This window comes from Osmia lignaria, chromosome 7 (assembly GCF_051020975.1).
Source record: "Osmia lignaria lignaria isolate PbOS001 chromosome 7, iyOsmLign1, whole genome shotgun sequence".
Taxonomy (NCBI): Eukaryota; Metazoa; Arthropoda; class Insecta; order Hymenoptera; family Megachilidae; genus Osmia; species Osmia lignaria.
The window spans coordinates 11221746-11237875 of record NC_135038.1 but is presented as its reverse complement, the minus strand read 5'-3'; the positions used below and the strand labels follow the sequence as shown (position 1 = coordinate 11237875).

General features: G+C 31.3%; 5 protein-coding genes across 11 annotated transcripts; 2 read left to right on the top strand and 3 right to left on the bottom strand.

The window, feature by feature from the left end:
• Positions 1-27: 27 nt before the first annotated feature.
• On the bottom strand, positions 28-3346 carry AMPKalpha (AMP-activated protein kinase alpha subunit). Its single transcript, XM_076689167.1, has 10 exons — positions 3147-3346; positions 2964-3077; positions 2714-2855; positions 2403-2641; positions 2103-2309; positions 1929-2034; positions 1345-1679; positions 1106-1269; positions 823-982; positions 28-748 (listed from the first exon to the last, which is right to left on the bottom strand). Exons 2-10 carry the CDS (start codon positions 3064-3066, stop codon positions 657-659), a joined length of 1548 nt encoding a protein of 515 aa, XP_076545282.1. The 5' UTR covers positions 3067-3077; positions 3147-3346; the 3' UTR covers positions 28-656.
• A 507-nt stretch (positions 3347-3853) lies between these two features.
• colt (carnitine/acylcarnitine carrier protein colt, mitochondrial) lies at positions 3854-8727 on the top strand. 3 transcript variants are annotated; one of them, XM_076689168.1, is made up of 6 exons: positions 3892-4083; positions 4351-4449; positions 4790-4904; positions 5108-5422; positions 8128-8301; positions 8394-8727. In XM_076689168.1, exons 3-6 carry the CDS (start codon positions 4805-4807, stop codon positions 8579-8581), a joined length of 777 nt encoding a protein of 258 aa, XP_076545283.1. In that variant the 5' UTR covers positions 3892-4083; positions 4351-4449; positions 4790-4804; the 3' UTR covers positions 8582-8727. The 3 variants fall into 3 exon arrangements, with proteins under 3 accessions (XP_034191764.2, XP_076545283.1, XP_034191765.2); XM_034335874.2 differs by having other exon boundaries at positions 3893-4083; positions 4351-4442; XM_034335873.2 differs by lacking the exon at positions 4351-4449 and having other exon boundaries at positions 3854-4083.
• Positions 5028-8016, bottom strand: LOC143305460 (uncharacterized). Its single transcript, XM_076689166.1, has 6 exons — positions 7831-8016; positions 7541-7672; positions 7338-7475; positions 6427-7253; positions 5804-6353; positions 5028-5724 (listed from the first exon to the last, which is right to left on the bottom strand). Exons 1-6 carry the CDS (start codon positions 7864-7866, stop codon positions 5551-5553), a joined length of 1857 nt encoding a protein of 618 aa, XP_076545281.1. The 5' UTR covers positions 7867-8016; the 3' UTR covers positions 5028-5550.
• Positions 8728-9028: 301 nt separating the features above from the next.
• Gmppa (GDP-mannose pyrophosphorylase A) lies at positions 9029-10960 on the top strand. The gene is made up of 5 exons (XM_034335859.2): positions 9029-9211; positions 9372-9948; positions 10011-10287; positions 10362-10626; positions 10694-10960. The coding sequence occupies exons 1-5, from the start codon at positions 9169-9171 to the stop codon at positions 10792-10794; spliced, it is 1263 nt and encodes a 420-aa protein (XP_034191750.1). The 5' UTR covers positions 9029-9168; the 3' UTR covers positions 10795-10960.
• A 421-nt stretch (positions 10961-11381) lies between these two features.
• Positions 11382-15735, bottom strand: LOC117609451 (uncharacterized). 5 transcript variants are annotated; one of them, XR_004582596.2, is made up of 11 exons: positions 15297-15628; positions 14701-14993; positions 14432-14629; positions 13809-14366; positions 13540-13715; positions 13368-13446; positions 12958-13281; positions 12355-12860; positions 12043-12275; positions 11618-11967; positions 11382-11559 (listed from the first exon to the last, which is right to left on the bottom strand). XR_004582596.2 is itself a non-coding variant. In XM_034335811.2 (11 exons), the coding sequence occupies exons 3-11, from the start codon at positions 14905-14907 to the stop codon at positions 11684-11686; spliced, it is 2565 nt and encodes an 854-aa protein (XP_034191702.1). In that variant the 5' UTR covers positions 14908-14993; positions 15297-15475; positions 15594-15735; the 3' UTR covers positions 11382-11683. The 5 variants fall into 5 exon arrangements, 4 of the variants coding, with proteins under 4 accessions (XP_034191702.1, XP_034191701.1, XP_034191700.1 ...); XM_034335811.2 differs by having other exon boundaries at positions 11382-11967; positions 15297-15475; positions 15594-15735; XM_034335810.2 differs by having other exon boundaries at positions 11382-11967; positions 15297-15495; positions 15594-15732.
• Positions 15736-16130: the final 395 nt, after the last annotated feature.

Sequence of the window (16130 nt, the reverse complement as noted above, 5' to 3'; positions counted from 1 at the left end):
TCCGTATCTGTTTCAAGTAAACTCTTACTTTTTCTTTCGTTCTGAGTTGCCACCCTACGACGAATATCGTAGCACACTCTATTCCTCCTCTTTCAAAGCTACACAAAGATGCGATACATTTATTTATGTACGACTGTTTCTTGAAAAACTACTCTCCAAACTTGTACTTCTGTAAAAATGGTAATCAGCATATTCTACTCAATTCTACTATAAAAACAGAAACTAATAATTCGTCCGAGTTTTTCAATCTCACAGATATAGTGTGTAGAACCGAAACTCGAAGACCCCTCGGTAAAATTAAATTTATCGCCATCTGACATCTCAATGAAGGAACTAAGAGCTTCCATTTTGAAAACAGTTTTCAAAATTCGTCAATATCGCTAAATTTATATTTACATATAGATACACTACATACACACATCTTTTTAACGCTTCATAAAATACTAAGCGATGGGGTTTTAAAAAATGTTAGTTCACTTTCTACAGGTTTATTATTTTTCTTCTGTCTTCTTTGTAAAACTGTTATTCATTCTTTCCAAATGACCCCTTTATCATATGAATCGCATGATACATGTTGCACAGAGTATGTACAACGAGAAATAAAACACAATATTAACATAATTCTGAAAAATGATGACTCATATCATGCAGCAAATTTATCGTGCTAATTGTGTGATTAATGCTGCACACATTTCAAAAAATTCCATTGTATGGTGACCGGTCGCTTGAGGTGGCGGAAGTGTAGGATCTGAAATAAGGTTTTATAAAAGAAAATTGATAAATAATAACGATAACATGTATTAAATGTATTCCAATCTTTACCTCGTCCAATATCTTCTTCTTCATTTGATAAAGACTTAAAATCCAATAAGTAACTTTTATAATCAACTTGATAAAGTTGCAACGACATCTTGCTATACCTATCAGTTATATTATTTTTCTGACGGACTCTGACACTATAGGCATTTATGATTTTCCATTCCTAATATTCGAATTTAAAAAAAATAAAAAAAAATAAAAAATAAAAGTATGTTATTGTACTCATAAAAATAAAGTAGATTCTGTTAAACTTCTATGAAAGTTAATAGGAAAACAAACATCTTACAAAATTGAGAGCTTTCATAGCGCGATAAACTTCATTCATGATGTCATTAGGTTTAGATTGTGAGCGGATTCCTAAATGCCACTTGGCTCGTTTTACTGGAGTACCACGAGGACCTTGCATCTGGGACGATGTACTTCCTAGAGAGCTCTGTCGTTCTCGGAATGCTGAAATTTTACAAGTAAATTAAATAACTCGTAAATATACGTTTATAAGTAGAAAATCAATAAAAAAAAACGTACGTGCTATTCTTTCTGGATGCGGTCTCAAAGGGCTGTTATTTGCATCATTCGGACTAAAAGCAACTGGAGGCGGACTAGAGGCTACGTAAAAATCTTTTAACTCGGCCTTAGCAGCCTCGTCTGCGATTCGTTTATTGTCTATTATTAAATGATAGGCAATTGCCAATTGATCGTGCGGATCTCCACCTAATAACGCTGAATGAACTTCTGCTTCTTTTACATTGAACTTTTCACAAACCTCATTTACCGCATCGATATCAATTACAGAAGAGTCTTGTTCAACAGGTGATGGAAATAAATATGAAGGCAAATCCTTTTGAAACCATTCATGTTTCCTGAAACAATATCATAATTTCTGATTTTGTTGTAAATTAAAATGAAAAAAAAAAAAAAAAAAAAAAAAAAAATTCCGGAAGTTTAAATAATTCTTAGGCAGTGCGTAGAATAGAAAACATAAGATAAAACACTTGTTATTTTGCTTACACATTATGTAGATTCAAAGAGTACATACGAATTTAGGTTTTTTCTCTGACGCACTGACTACATCAAAGAACTAAGAGATAATTGTATAAAATTTGATGTACTTGATATCTTCAATGGTTGCCCTTTTCATAGGATCCACTTGCAACATGTGACACAAAAGGCTGACAACACTTTTATTCAGGTACTCTGGGATGGGAAAGACTCCGGCTAAACACAATTTCTCTGTTAAATTTTATATAAAAATATGAAAAATAAAAAGCTGTAAATATACTTGCATTTAATTTTACGGAAGAGTGTCGGTACATGTTCATCGTCAAAGGGTAACGTACCACACAACAGAGCATAAAGTATTATTCCACAAGACCAGATATCAACTTCAGGTCCAGCATACAGTTTACCTGAAATTACTTCTGGTGCTGCATAATTAGGAGAACCACAAGAAGTACGTAAGAATTCTCCATCCATCATCATGTTTGATAAGCCTATAATTTTATTAACAGATACTTATACATAGTAATGGATATCTTGTGTATCTTTGATTAAATTATCCAATAAATATGTATATATTCAAATACCAAAATCTGCTATTTTTACATGTAGATTGTGATCTAAGAGAAGATTTTCAGGTTTTAAATCACGATGAACTATCATGTGTCTGTGACAATAATCAACCCCAGAGATAATCTGCTGGAAAAATCTTCTTGCCTCGTATTCTTTCAATTTGCCATGTTTCACAATATAATCAAATAACTCTCCACCTGATACATACTCCATTATCATAAATATGTCTGTAGGTGTACTTATTACTTGATACCTAAATTAAAAAGGAGAAGAATTTAAGTAACATTTCCTTAAAGTCATAAACTATAATGTCATTTATACTTACAGTTTAATAATATGAGGATGCCTAAAAAGCTTAAGATTTTGTATTTCTCTTCGAATTTTTCCAACCACATCTAAACTTTTAATTTTTTGACGATTCAAAATCTTTACAGCAACTTTATGTTTTGTTAAAACATGTTCTCCAACTATAAAAAAAGTATATATGCGTTATAACTCATTTTAAAATTCATAGTTTAAATCACATTTTAATGCAGTATGTACAAACTGACATAAACAAATAATTCCTTACGTACTTTTTACTTTACCAAATGTACCAACACCTAATGTTTGTCCAAGTGTGTAATGACCTATCTTAACGATAGGTTGTGGTTGATTAGTAGGAATTTTTTCTGACATTGTTGATATCTCTGTAATACATAAATAAATTAGAAACAATTGTAGGAACAATTTAAACGAAAAAAGATAAATGTGACTACCTATTTGTACTATATAAATCTAATACATTTATTAATGTTTAAAGCAAGGTCAACTAGAATAATCATAAGTGATTCACTAACATTAATTCAGTAATCTTTGTAAACATAAACTTGTTGTTACATAAAAAGAATGACAAAATGGAAATATGAAAAAGAAAAGTCTATATCGCGAACTGCGGTGCGACACAATTAATGACTTCAATCACCTGATACTATTTACATGTTCTGACACTTATTCTATCAAAGATACAACTATACAGACACTGAATACTGTATGTTAAATCATTTGTCACATAATTTGAAGAACAGAAAACCAGTGTTAAATCTCTTAAAAAAATATTAAAACTAAAATGTTTAACGCTTGCATATGACACTGCGTATGACACTAAAATCAAATTGGCGGCATATATAAATTCATTTCTTCTATCTCCCATTATATGTATTGCATTTGAAACTTTTATATATTTCGTATGTTTCACAGTATTTCGAATGTTTTCAAGTATTACGAATTTAAATTAATTAAAAAATTTATTCATTTATTTCCAACCACTATGCCCTTTTTCTTCCAAATTCGGTATCAAGTTTTGAAAACAATGAACTGAAAATAGAATTAAAGTTAAAATTGAATTAAAAATGAAAATACCTGTCAATTGCAATCATTGTAATAAATTATTTAATTTATGATCTACATTTGTATATCCACTATGTTTATTTTTTATTTAGGTTCAAGTTCAGGACAGAACTCTGTAATTGGACTGAATTAGACTAGCCACCTGATGAACTGATTTTCATACCTTGACTTTTAAACAATACTAAAATTTATTAAACAAATTACCTTAAAATGGGAGATGCAGAGAGTCCAGTTAAATATTTTTTAAGTGGAGGTTTTGGTGGAATATGTACTGTTGTATCAGGACATCCTCTAGACACAATAAAAGTAAGGTTACATTAATTGATTGATTTAATACATTGATTACTTTGTTTACTAGCATATAACTGTGGACCAAAAACCACTCATTTGTCAATAACATACAAAATGTATATTAACAATAGGCTTTAATTCAATGCTTGTAATTTTATTTTTTATGAAAAAATAGAAAGTATATTTTTATTACTTTTTAAATTGTAACAAATAAACAGAAGTATCGGGTAGAATGAAAGTAGCTATAAGGTTCAATGTAAAAGATCATCCCCCGTTTTTCAGCTGTACCTAATCCAAATAGGATTATTAAATCTTATTTAGGATTGAAATACTTTTTCCCTGAAGAGGACTGGCTCTAATAATGGAAATGTTAGGTAAAATGTGTGTGCAGATAATATTTAGTTTTGTCCATAAATTTTATTTTGTCTATCTATGTTTTTATAAATCTTTGCATTTTTGAATTAATTATTATCTACATTCATTGTTATTAAATATTGTCTTTGTTACAATTTATATACTGTTGCAACTCATTGTAATAAAAACAATTTATACTAATGTCATTCTGAAACTAATAGAACCATAAATCAAAATTTTCAGGTTGAAAAATATAGCTTTTTTTTAATCCTTATTTAAGACATTTTTATTATATTTTTTATTTGAATTATTCTTTTAAACTTTAGCATAATAATAAATGCTGTAATTAGAAATTTTCTTCCAATAGGTACGTCTCCAAACTATGGCTGTACCAGCCCCAAATGAATTACCCTTATATAGTGGAACATTGGATTGTACCAGAAAAACAATAGCAAAAGAGGGAATACGTGGTTTATATAAGGGTTTGTATAAATAATATATCTCATAGCAGTTAGATAATTTATGTGCTGTAAAATATAATTAAAAGCAATCAACTTGGCTTTATCTGGCATACATGAAATGTTTTAGACAGTTACACTTTGAAGAAAACTGATTTTTTTTTTAATTGTAGCAAACAATAAAAAAAAAAAAAATGTATCATTCTTTGTAATGTTTTTTCTTTTAGGTATGGGCGCTCCTTTATGTGGAGTAGCTCCAATATTTGCTATAAGTTTTTATGGATATGGACTTGGTAAACAGTTAATTAGGAAATCAGATAATGAACAATTAACACCTTTGAAATTATTTTATGCTGGGGCATTTAGTGGCATTTTTACAACCATTATAATGGCACCTGGTGAAAGAATAAAGTGCCTTCTACAGATACAACAATCTGATGTAAACCCAAAGTATAAAGGACCAGTTGATTGTGCGAAACAACTTTATAAAGAAGGAGGAATAAGAAGTATTTATAAAGGTACCTGCGCTACTCTATTGAGAGGTACGTAAAATTACATTCTTCTGTCGCCGAATCCTCACTTTGTAGAAATTGAAAGCTGAATTGTTTAATTTTGCTTCTTCTTTTATACACATACATTAATTAATTGTAATTAAAAAAATATATATTTACTAACTGATAATATTATCTTCATAATTAGTTTTTCTTATTGAGGATTTTTTTAAATGTCTTCTATTTAATCTTCTGCATTGCAAACCACCTTTGCGTAACGCGTGAAAAACTCCCCAATTTTGCAACCTTTTTGGTGTTGAGCATCTTGGTGCAGTTTCACGTAATCTACTGACCTATTTTAAAGTTTAATAAAATTAATGCTTTAACGCTACACTTCTTAAAAGCTAAGTAAAAGAAATTCATTGCACTTGCCAATTGAGGGTTCCATGTAGTCATGGAACAAGTACAGTCCCATGGATTACCATCTAGTCTGATAGTTGCTAATTGTGGTTGTTCATATGGTCCGCGTAACATTTTGAAAAATTCCAGGGGTAGCGAAGTCAGTTTATTTTTCGATAGGATAACTTCTTTAAGCTGCTTCTGCTGTTGTACCCCAAACAAACCAGGTGGAATAGACTCTAGCTCGTTGTTTGATAAATCTATACGTTTAACATTTTCTAATCCATAAAAGGCATCCATGGATATTTTACGAATATAACAATGACTCAGATCGAGATATACTAGTTTGATCAAATCTACAAACGCGTCGAATTCAATGCTTGAAATATTTCCACGTGCTTTTAATTCAAATAACTCTGGCATCCCTTGAAGTACAAAGCGTTCCAGGACTGGTATTTCTAAATTATATAAGTGTAAGATTTGAAGTTGATATAGTCCAAGAAAGGAATTCTTTTGTAAATATAGCTTTGAATCTTCACCTCCGAGATAGAGTTTTAGCGTTGTATTCATAATTTCGAAAGTACTAAAATCAAAAGATAATTGCATATCTTATTATTACATAAAACAATTTATTTTTCAGTGAATTATTTAAATACCTTGGAAATATAGAATCCAAAGGATTTTCCCGAAAATCTGCAACTTTCAACATTGGAAAAGGTGGAAAAGATAATTCTGATAAAAATGTTAGATTATTCCCTCTTAGATCAAGATCCTCGAGCATCAGCAAACCAGCTAAGTCAATGCTTTTAAGGGTTAACAATTGATTTCTTGCGAGTGAAAGTACTTTTAAATTAGGTGTACCATAGAAACAAAATTCTGGAATAAATTTCAAATTGTTCCTTTCTAGTGAAAGCTGAACAAGACTATCCAAACCGTCAAACATATGCCATGATATATCTTTCAAGTCACAATCATAAACTCTTAAATGAGTTAAAGCTCCTAAACCAGTGAAAAGTCCCATAGTTTCTCTGTAACCTTCCATTTCTTGTTTATAAACGTCGTAAGGAAGTATTTCTTTGTCGTCACTTTCTCCATTATTTTGTTGACTTAACAATATTAATCTGTGTCCTGTACTTTGACTAGTATTATTCAGTAGTTCCTTGTTTCGATTTTCATTTTTGGTAACTGTATTCATTGGTTTAATTACGAGATTGGCTTTATTTTTTTTCGTTGGACTCAAGCTGGTTAGTTTCACTCGTTCTAGATTCAAGTAAAGAAGATTCAAACCTAATGGATACAAAGAATCTACAGACAACATAATTCCTCCTTGTTTCTTCTGTTCAATATTTAAATTCTTTCCTGTTGCTTCATTGTAATCTATGCCTTGTATATCTAATGATATTAAATCTGTGAATCGTTGAAACGTTGTAGACTGTAAAAGAATCTCAAAGTCTCCCATACCAGACTGAAGTATTGTAAATACCTAGAAGAAGGATATATTTTATTATCGTCTCTTCGTGCCTACAATTCATTAAAACGATACAGTGTTCAGTTTTATAATAACGACCTGTATATCTGATGGAAGTTTTTCTAAAAGTTCTTCATGGTCTTCAGCGACGACACAGATTGCTACTTTCAGAAATTCAGAAAAGATAGAATGGTCAGGATTTAAACCAAATTCAAAATTGTCATCACTGGTTAAGTTCTAGTTAAAGAAAAAAGTCTGTTAAATTCTCCTGCAAGAAAAGAAGGGTAAATTAGTAATCATACCTGATCTTGAGTTGCTCTGATCCATCGGTGTAAAGATAAATCGGCAAATTTTTGAACCTCGCAAGAACATCCTGGTGGACATTTTACTTCCCAAACATTGCCAATATCGATTATTTGTCCAAAGCACTCATTCTAAACACATATTTTTTCAATGAAGTTTAAACATGATATTACTTCAAATAAATTCAGTGTGTTAATAACATATTGTACCGAATTTAAGTATACTATAAGATAAATGTTTTGTCATTTTGCATCTATGTATATTTTAAATAAAGAAAAGAATTATGTACCAACAGAGTAAGAAAAAGAATTAGAATAACCGCCATAGTTTCCTTAAAATTTAAAGATTGAAGAAAAGTAGAACTTAAAACCACTGATGGTACGCTGGTTTGAAGGAAACTGAATTTTGTTAAGTGTTATCTATCTGCCTTGATGTTTCCTATCAAACAGGATGCTTCCTATCTAGCAACCTACACACATTATTCTTGTTTTATAATTATAAATAACGTTTCCATACCATGTTTTGATTACACAGATTCAGGTGGACCTTTTTTTCTTTCCTGATAACTTTTTATTCAAATTTTCAGATATTCCTGCCAGTGGAATGTATTTTATGACATATGAATGTTTGAAAAATTGGATGACTCCTGAAGGAGGTAAACTAGGAATAGGAGCTACAATTTTAGCTGGTGGTTTTGCTGGTATCGCTAACTGGATTGTTGGAATGCCACCTGATGTATTAAAAAGTCGTCTACAAAGTGGTATGTATCGTTCAAAACATTTTATATTATTATCTTTTCTTTATGACTAATATGAATGAATATTATTTTTAATTTTATTCATTCTGTTCCAGCTCCTGAGGGAACTTTCAAACGTGGAATTCGCGACGCCTTTATAGTTTTAATGAAAGAAGAAGGACCAAAAGCACTTTACAAAGGATGTATACCTGTGATGCTTCGTGCATTCCCGGCAAATGCAGCATGCTTTCTCGGATTTGAATTTGCTATGAAATTATTAAATCTAGTAGCGCCTGGCCTATAATGTAAATGTTTGATAATTTTCTTAAACGAATTACTCGTATAGACACATTTGTGTGAACTGTGTTCCTACAGTATTGTGAGATAGCCTAAGCAATAATATATTTTTATATAATATATAATTGCAAATATTGAACAACATGAACAGTATCTATTTCCAATTATTAATATTATACAAATTGTTTTTTAGTTTATAAAGACTGTAGCAGTTGTTAAACTACTTTCTTATGCTGTGGAATCTCATTTTTTGTATTTTTATTTTATTAAAATCCAATAAAAATATTATGCCTAATTGTATGAATTTTATTTCATTTATTTATATTCTAAAGATTCTTTTATTTTGCATATTTTGTATAATAATTGTATACATCTACTCATTTGCCAATCATAGAATTTCTTATCCGGGTTTGTTTAAGTTTGCTCTACTGTTCTTTGCCAGGAAATTCTAGCTCTTATCTTATCCTGTTTAATGAACTGGAATTCATGAACTGGAAAATTTTAAGGTGTTCCTAAATCTATCAGCAATTTACTTTTATCATTGTAATACAAAAGTTCTTTAAAATCATAATAAAATTTGTATAATTTAGAAAAATGATACTAAAATGTGTCATACTAATTGGAGGTCCTTCAAAAGGTTTGTTATCTCATATTACAATTAATTTCTAACATTATTGTTACAATCTATAAAACAATATAACCTTAAACATAATTGCTAACATATTTGATATTCAGTGGGCTGAATAACAAATGATAACAACTGACTCTATAATGCTTCATAATAACATATGTTTTAGGAACCAGATTTAGACCTCTTTCTTTGGATATACCAAAACCATTATTTCCAATTGCTGGATTGCCAATGATTCAGCACCACATAGAAGCATGTTCAAAGGTGAAGAATCTTAATGAAATATTAATAATTGGATCGTACCTTGCCAGCGATTTATCTCAATTCATTCAAGAAATGGCAAGCACTTATAATATAATCATCAGGTATCTTCAAGAATTTACACCTTTGGGAACTGCAGGAGGCTTGTATCATTTCCGTGATCAAATACGCTCCGGTGGTCCTACATATTTCTTTGTAATGAATGGTGATGTCTGTGCTGATTTTGCTTTGCAAGAAATAGTTGAATTCCATACAGAGAAACAGGCACTGTTAACTATCATGGCCACGGAAGCAACAAGACAGCAGTCTTTGAATTATGGATGCATGGTTCTGGATAAAGAAGGAGTAGTTGCTCACTATGTGGAGAAACCATCAACATTTGTTTCACCTCTAATAAACTGTGGAATTTATCTTGCTTCATTAGATATTTTCCAAACTATGGCTGATGCATTTTATGCAGGACAACATCAAGAGAATTTTACGTAAGACCTCTTAAAACTTATTTGTTCAGATGTAAATGCTGCAATGTAAAATTATTTTATAGACAATTCAATGGTAATGGTAAAGATCCAGCTCATATATCTTTTGAACAAGATATATTAACACGTCTAGCCGGAACTGGCCGTTTATTTGCCTTACCTGTTCTGAGATGGTGGTCACAGGTTAAAACAGCAGGTTCCGCTATATATGCTAATCGACATTATTTGGCTCTTTATAAAGCAAAACATCCAAGCCGCCTTGCTACTACAGTTAATGGACCATGTCAGATTATTGGTGATGTATATATTCATCCTTCAGCTACTGTACATTCAACAGCAGTGGTAAAGAAATATCTGTTATTTTTGTAATTTTAAACTATGTACATTGGATATAAATTGGAAAACATTATTTACAGTTGGGTCCAAATGTGAGCATAGGTCCAAATGCTGTTATTGCTCCTGGTGTTAGATTAAGAGAGTCAATTATATTAGCTAATGCGCACATCCAAGCACATTCTATTGTTTTACATAGCATAGTTGGGAAAAGCAGCTATGTAGGTGAATGGGCGCGCATAGAGGGAACACCATGTGATCCTAATCCTGACAAGCCATTTACAAAAATGGAAAACTTGCCCCTATTTAATACTAATGGCAAGCTCAATCCTTCTATAACAATTCTCGGTAAGTAATGTATTAATTTAAAAAACGATTTAAAAAGAAAGATAATGCTACATTATTTACATTTCAGGTACTAGTGTACGTTTAGCAGCTGAGAAAATTATATTAAATTCTATCGTCTTACCGCACAAAGAACTTACAAGAAATTTTAAGAATGAAATTATTCTTTAAAAGGTATCTGAATTCAATCAAAGTATCAAAAATATGATACTTTCATTATTGTTCCTTGTTAACTTTTATTGTATATATATCGTACTATTACTTTATGAAATAGTTATGTCAGCACAAAGATCAGTATTTTTTTATCAACAAACTGGTATTGCACAACATATAAATTTATAAATTCTTTATACAGATGTAAATGGTTTTTATATAACGATTTTGTTGTACATAACTACTGATTTGTATAGTTTTAATAGACATGAAAATATGCCATATACAATACAAAAAGATACACGTATAAAGTATCTTATATCATTTGTATTGTATATTCATTTCGGTTTATTTAATTGTAGCTATCAATAAATTAAACAGTTCATAATAAATATTTTTGCTACATGTGTAAGATTGTAATTTTAACTAAAAAATTCCTAACTGATAAAAAATACAATAAATTCAAATATTCAAGTATAAAAAAGTGATATTGTTTACAGTTTTTAGGCTATGTATTTTTTTTTATACGATACAATTGCGAAAACAAATAATTTATTGAAAAAGAATTTGTATAATAAGTAAAATACTAAAATTAATTATTTTGAATCCTAAGTTCTTAAATTGTAAAACTGATTATTTAAATAAACATACCTGGTAAATCGACACATATTAAATTTGTACATGGTTTCCCCATCATTTACAAGGAACAAATGAAACGGTGCTATTTAAAAAATGTTACTTCGTTGCTTCGTTGTTACTTTATGTACAAACATGCTCTGCACCCTAGGAATGTCAATCTCGATTAAAAAAAGTATAAATTTTATAAAAATAGATCACATACAGTCTTTTTTGTTTCAGATCTTCAATTAGCTATTATACAATCTCTTAATAGAAGCACTTAGAAACTTCAAAGCTTCGTTTCGTGTTTAACCCTGTTTCTGAATAATTGACTTGGTCGCAACAATCCTTGAGAGTTACTCAGATATGAATTCCCAGAAATGATAACAGCCGACACAGAGTCTGAATTAGAGTGCAAGAATTCATTTTTGTTACTATCTTCGAATATATATCGTTGCTGTTGCTGTTGCTGCTGCTGTGTTTCACCATTAGTATTATGCCTGTGATTGTTCTTCATACGAAAATGTACCTCGGAATCTGTTTCATCTTCGTTATCCGCACTATCTACATCACCTGAGAAACAAATTGACGTAATACATTTCATAAGATATAATTATAAATTTTAGTACAGTTTGAAAAAATACCTACCATCAGAGCTATTGGTAGAAGGTAAATAAAAACGTGAAGATGTCACCTTACTACTTCCTACTCGTCGTTCTCGATCTCTGGCAATATTATTTGGATGATTGTATTTAAATTCGCGAGGAAGAGTATAGCTTCGTGGTAACGATACTTGACTACCCTCCATATCGCTTATTTCTCCTTCAATTTCTCCTTCGCCCTTGGAACTTTCTTCTCCACCGTTTTGGCTTAAACGTAATCTTCGATTTATTCATTATTTATTTTATAACATATATGTATATACTGTATTCCAACTTTTATACTTTATTTTTTAATTACCGATGATTAATGTGGGTGGAAGGTGGCCAATGAGAGTAATGATGAGGAAGACAACGTGGTGCGAGCAAGATTTCCGGTGTATCCGCTCTTTCTCTCTGCGTCGTTCTCCATGAATTCGAAGGATGGACGTTTGGATAATAGGAGGAGGAAGGTGGTGGAGGTAGAAGACAATGCATTTTTACCGGTGGCCATGAGGATAACGTTATTCCACCATTTTGATCACCCGAAGTGATCGGTGCAGATGTAAATAAAGGAGAACTAGGAGAAGTGTGTAATTTTGTATTAGGTGGTGGTTGTTGATTCGATGCAGGTGACGATGAGAATGAGGATGCCGAAGCTGAGGGTGGAGGAAATAATTTTCCTTCTTTGATCTCTTCTTGGATAGCTCTTAATTCTCGCAGTTGCTGTTGTTTTTTTTCTTGAAGTTTCTCTCTTATCAAATTAACACTCAGGGATCCAGTTGTTCCAACATCTACTCCGATTTTTTGCTCGTTTGAGTGATCACTCTACCTCAAAATAATGAATATCTGAATATAAGTTAAAGGAAAGACGATAATTCATCACATTCCTCTTATCTTTATTAATAAAATAATTTTGTATTACCAAGATTACACTAGAATTTACGGACTTTTTCCAGAATGGTATTAATTGACGTGAATTATTATTTACACCAAGCCATTGTTTCGTATCTCCTAGTGTATTTATAGAAGTCGTTACAGCTTCAGCTTGTGATTGTGGCGGCGGTGGAGGTACGAATGTAGTTGGTTTCTTTTTCTTACGATTCGGATTAACTACAGCTGGATTAGCAAAACGACAGTTAAATACCCCTGGTATGCCACCGTTACTCAATTTAACTCTTCTCACTCCTACATTTGCGTTTACTTTTTTCTCCTCTGAGTATTCTATTTGTTTCTCTTCCAAATTATCCTACAAATATATTATTTCATCGTTGTATTAACAGTCATTTTTGTCAGATATTGTTTACCTTTATTTTCTTTTTTTTTTTTTTTTACCTGATTTGACAAAGCTGTTAGATTTGAAGCTGTCATTCTACCACCCGCTTCATACCTCAATCTTCGTACGTGAAAAAACCTGAAGTAAAATATAAAGTTAGCAATGATTAATACCAATAAAATGTACGTTTCATAAAACTGAACGGATAAAGCCAATTACTTCTATAGTTACCTATAATAAAGACCCATGAAAAACATACCACCAAAGAATAAAGCTAAAAATGTAAGTACTAAAGTTACAGGGTTTGGGTGGTGTTGGTGTGGAAGGAGATCGCTTCTATTGATACCCACTATCCACACACCTATGAGCAGACTGTTTTCCAAGAACATCACTGTATAAAAAATTACCTGTCCAAACATATTAAGCTTACTTACAAAAATCTTTTATCATTTAAAGTATTACTTCAGCATATTATGTATATACATAGATTGAAAACTTACCATTTTCTGACGATGATTCGTTTCGTGCAAATTTACGTATGCAAATATGTAGACAAACGCAAGAAGCGAGGCTAAAAATGTTTTCCTTATAATAGGTAAATGTTCACCACCGTGAAAAAGACCATCCGGAGTAAGCAGTAGCCACATCAACATTGATAGCCAATGTAATGCCATGACAATTAAGAGCCACTGTCCACCGTAGAGTGAAGCATATGCTACCAATACTCCTACTCTAGCGCTTACGGTTCCCAAACGCCATGCTAGTTGTGCCAGCACACCTAGCCATGTAAGTACCAAACGCTCTAAATTACGAAGACGCGCTGCACCCTTACTAAAACTAGCAACTGCCCAACATACACTCCACAAAGATAGACCAGCAGATACCGCAGTCAATTTCGCCAGTTTGTCACTGTCTCTGCTTTCAGTTTCTTTCTCTTTACCAACATCTGTATTTGATTCATTGTTGACCCCAATGGATAATAGATATAATTGCAAGAGTAACATTGGCGCGGCCTCGCAGAACGCATGAATAAGGCGTAATACGCAAAGTTCTCTCACCTAATGTAAAGATATAAATTTGGTAAGAATTAAAATGCTTGAATTGTTTTCCTATTACTTCTTACCTCGTGTTTGACATAAGTTAAATTAACTGGAATAAATAATTTGAAGTATCTCCACAATACTCCTACTTGAGTGGAATGAAGTAATAAGACACACCATACCGTCCAATTATTACTTTCCTTTTTCTCATTACAATCTGATATAGTATTACCAGTTAATTTGCCTCTGGCACCCCATAAATACCATCGTATACTAATAATCTGAAATTAACAATAAGAAATACAAATAGATTGCTTATAATAAATAAAGATTGTTAAGATAAAATACTGACCTGAGAAATAATTAATGATGTTGCTATAAGAATAATACTCAAGGGAAAAAGAATTGGAGGAGCAATAGAATGATGCGCAAGAGCATATACCATTGCAAAGTCAAAAACAACGTCACAAAAATATGAAGCAAGAGATATTATATTGAATAGTACATCGCAAAGTGGTAAAAATTCGTGTTGATGTTGCGTCTGCAGATGCTGGGCCATAATGGGCTTGTGTTATCCATTTGGATTATCCAGCACCTTATCTTTCTGTCAACCTATGCCACACATGCCACAGTGTAGAAATTCTTCTATATAACAAACAGAAAGAAAAAACTGTTAAAATATTTTTAAAAACATTAAAATAAATTCGTACAACAATTTTGTCCATTTTAAACAAACAATTTTATAAATTTTTCATTGATAAAAATTTTGTATATTTAAATCATATTTGAATTGATGGCAACAGGTACTACGTTTGTAATGTGTCAGTACTTAACGGGAAGTAAGACGATAAAAATGACGATAATACTGAAATTTAAAGAAAGTATTACTGTAAAAATATAGTAAAAAGAACAAGACTGTAAAGTGTAGGAGGAAAGAAATTTGCTTACCACATTCCTCAGATGTCACCGAATGAGTAATCACAAAAGTAACATTCTCATCTAGATGCTGGCCTCGCGAGACCCTGGACCAACGTTGGAATGCAAGGAATTTCTTCGTATACTTCACAGACGCTTTCAAAAATATAATCTTTTTTCACTGGCTATCCTTAGTTTGAGCTCTCTTTTCCCTGTATCGATACATTTTTCACTGATTCATGTTCAAGAAAAGATAATTTAATTAATTTTAAAGAAACTCTACTTAATCTACCTGTTGATTCAAGAGACAACTTGTAGAGTAACACATACCAATACTACATTTAACGTTGCTCCACTAACTCTGAAATGTAAGACTGTCGACCAAGTACTTAGGAATTCCAAACAGTGGTTCTCGTTTACCCTTGCCATTCTTCTCAGTGATCCTCAAGTTCTTGTTATTTTAAAATATAAAATTATCAATTTTTCAACATACAATTTAAATTATAATCTTACATATTTAAGGTTCCATCACGTGGGAAACCGTAGCCTATTTTAGGAAAATTTGAAATTCTATTACAGACATATTATAATAGAACTTAATGTCTATTATAGACATAAAAAAAATGTGAACAAAATATTATATGAACATCTTGAAGAATGTAAACGTTAATACTGACATTCATTTATTCTTAGGGGTATTAGCGTTTTTTATAAAACAACATCTACAATCATACTATATTATTATATGAATGTTTCTGCTAATATGAGTTTATATATTAAAAACGTTTACTATATAACTAATAATGATGTTTTGTTTAATACAATGTTAGTAAACTTTATAAAACTGTCCTAAGGCCACTTTTGCTA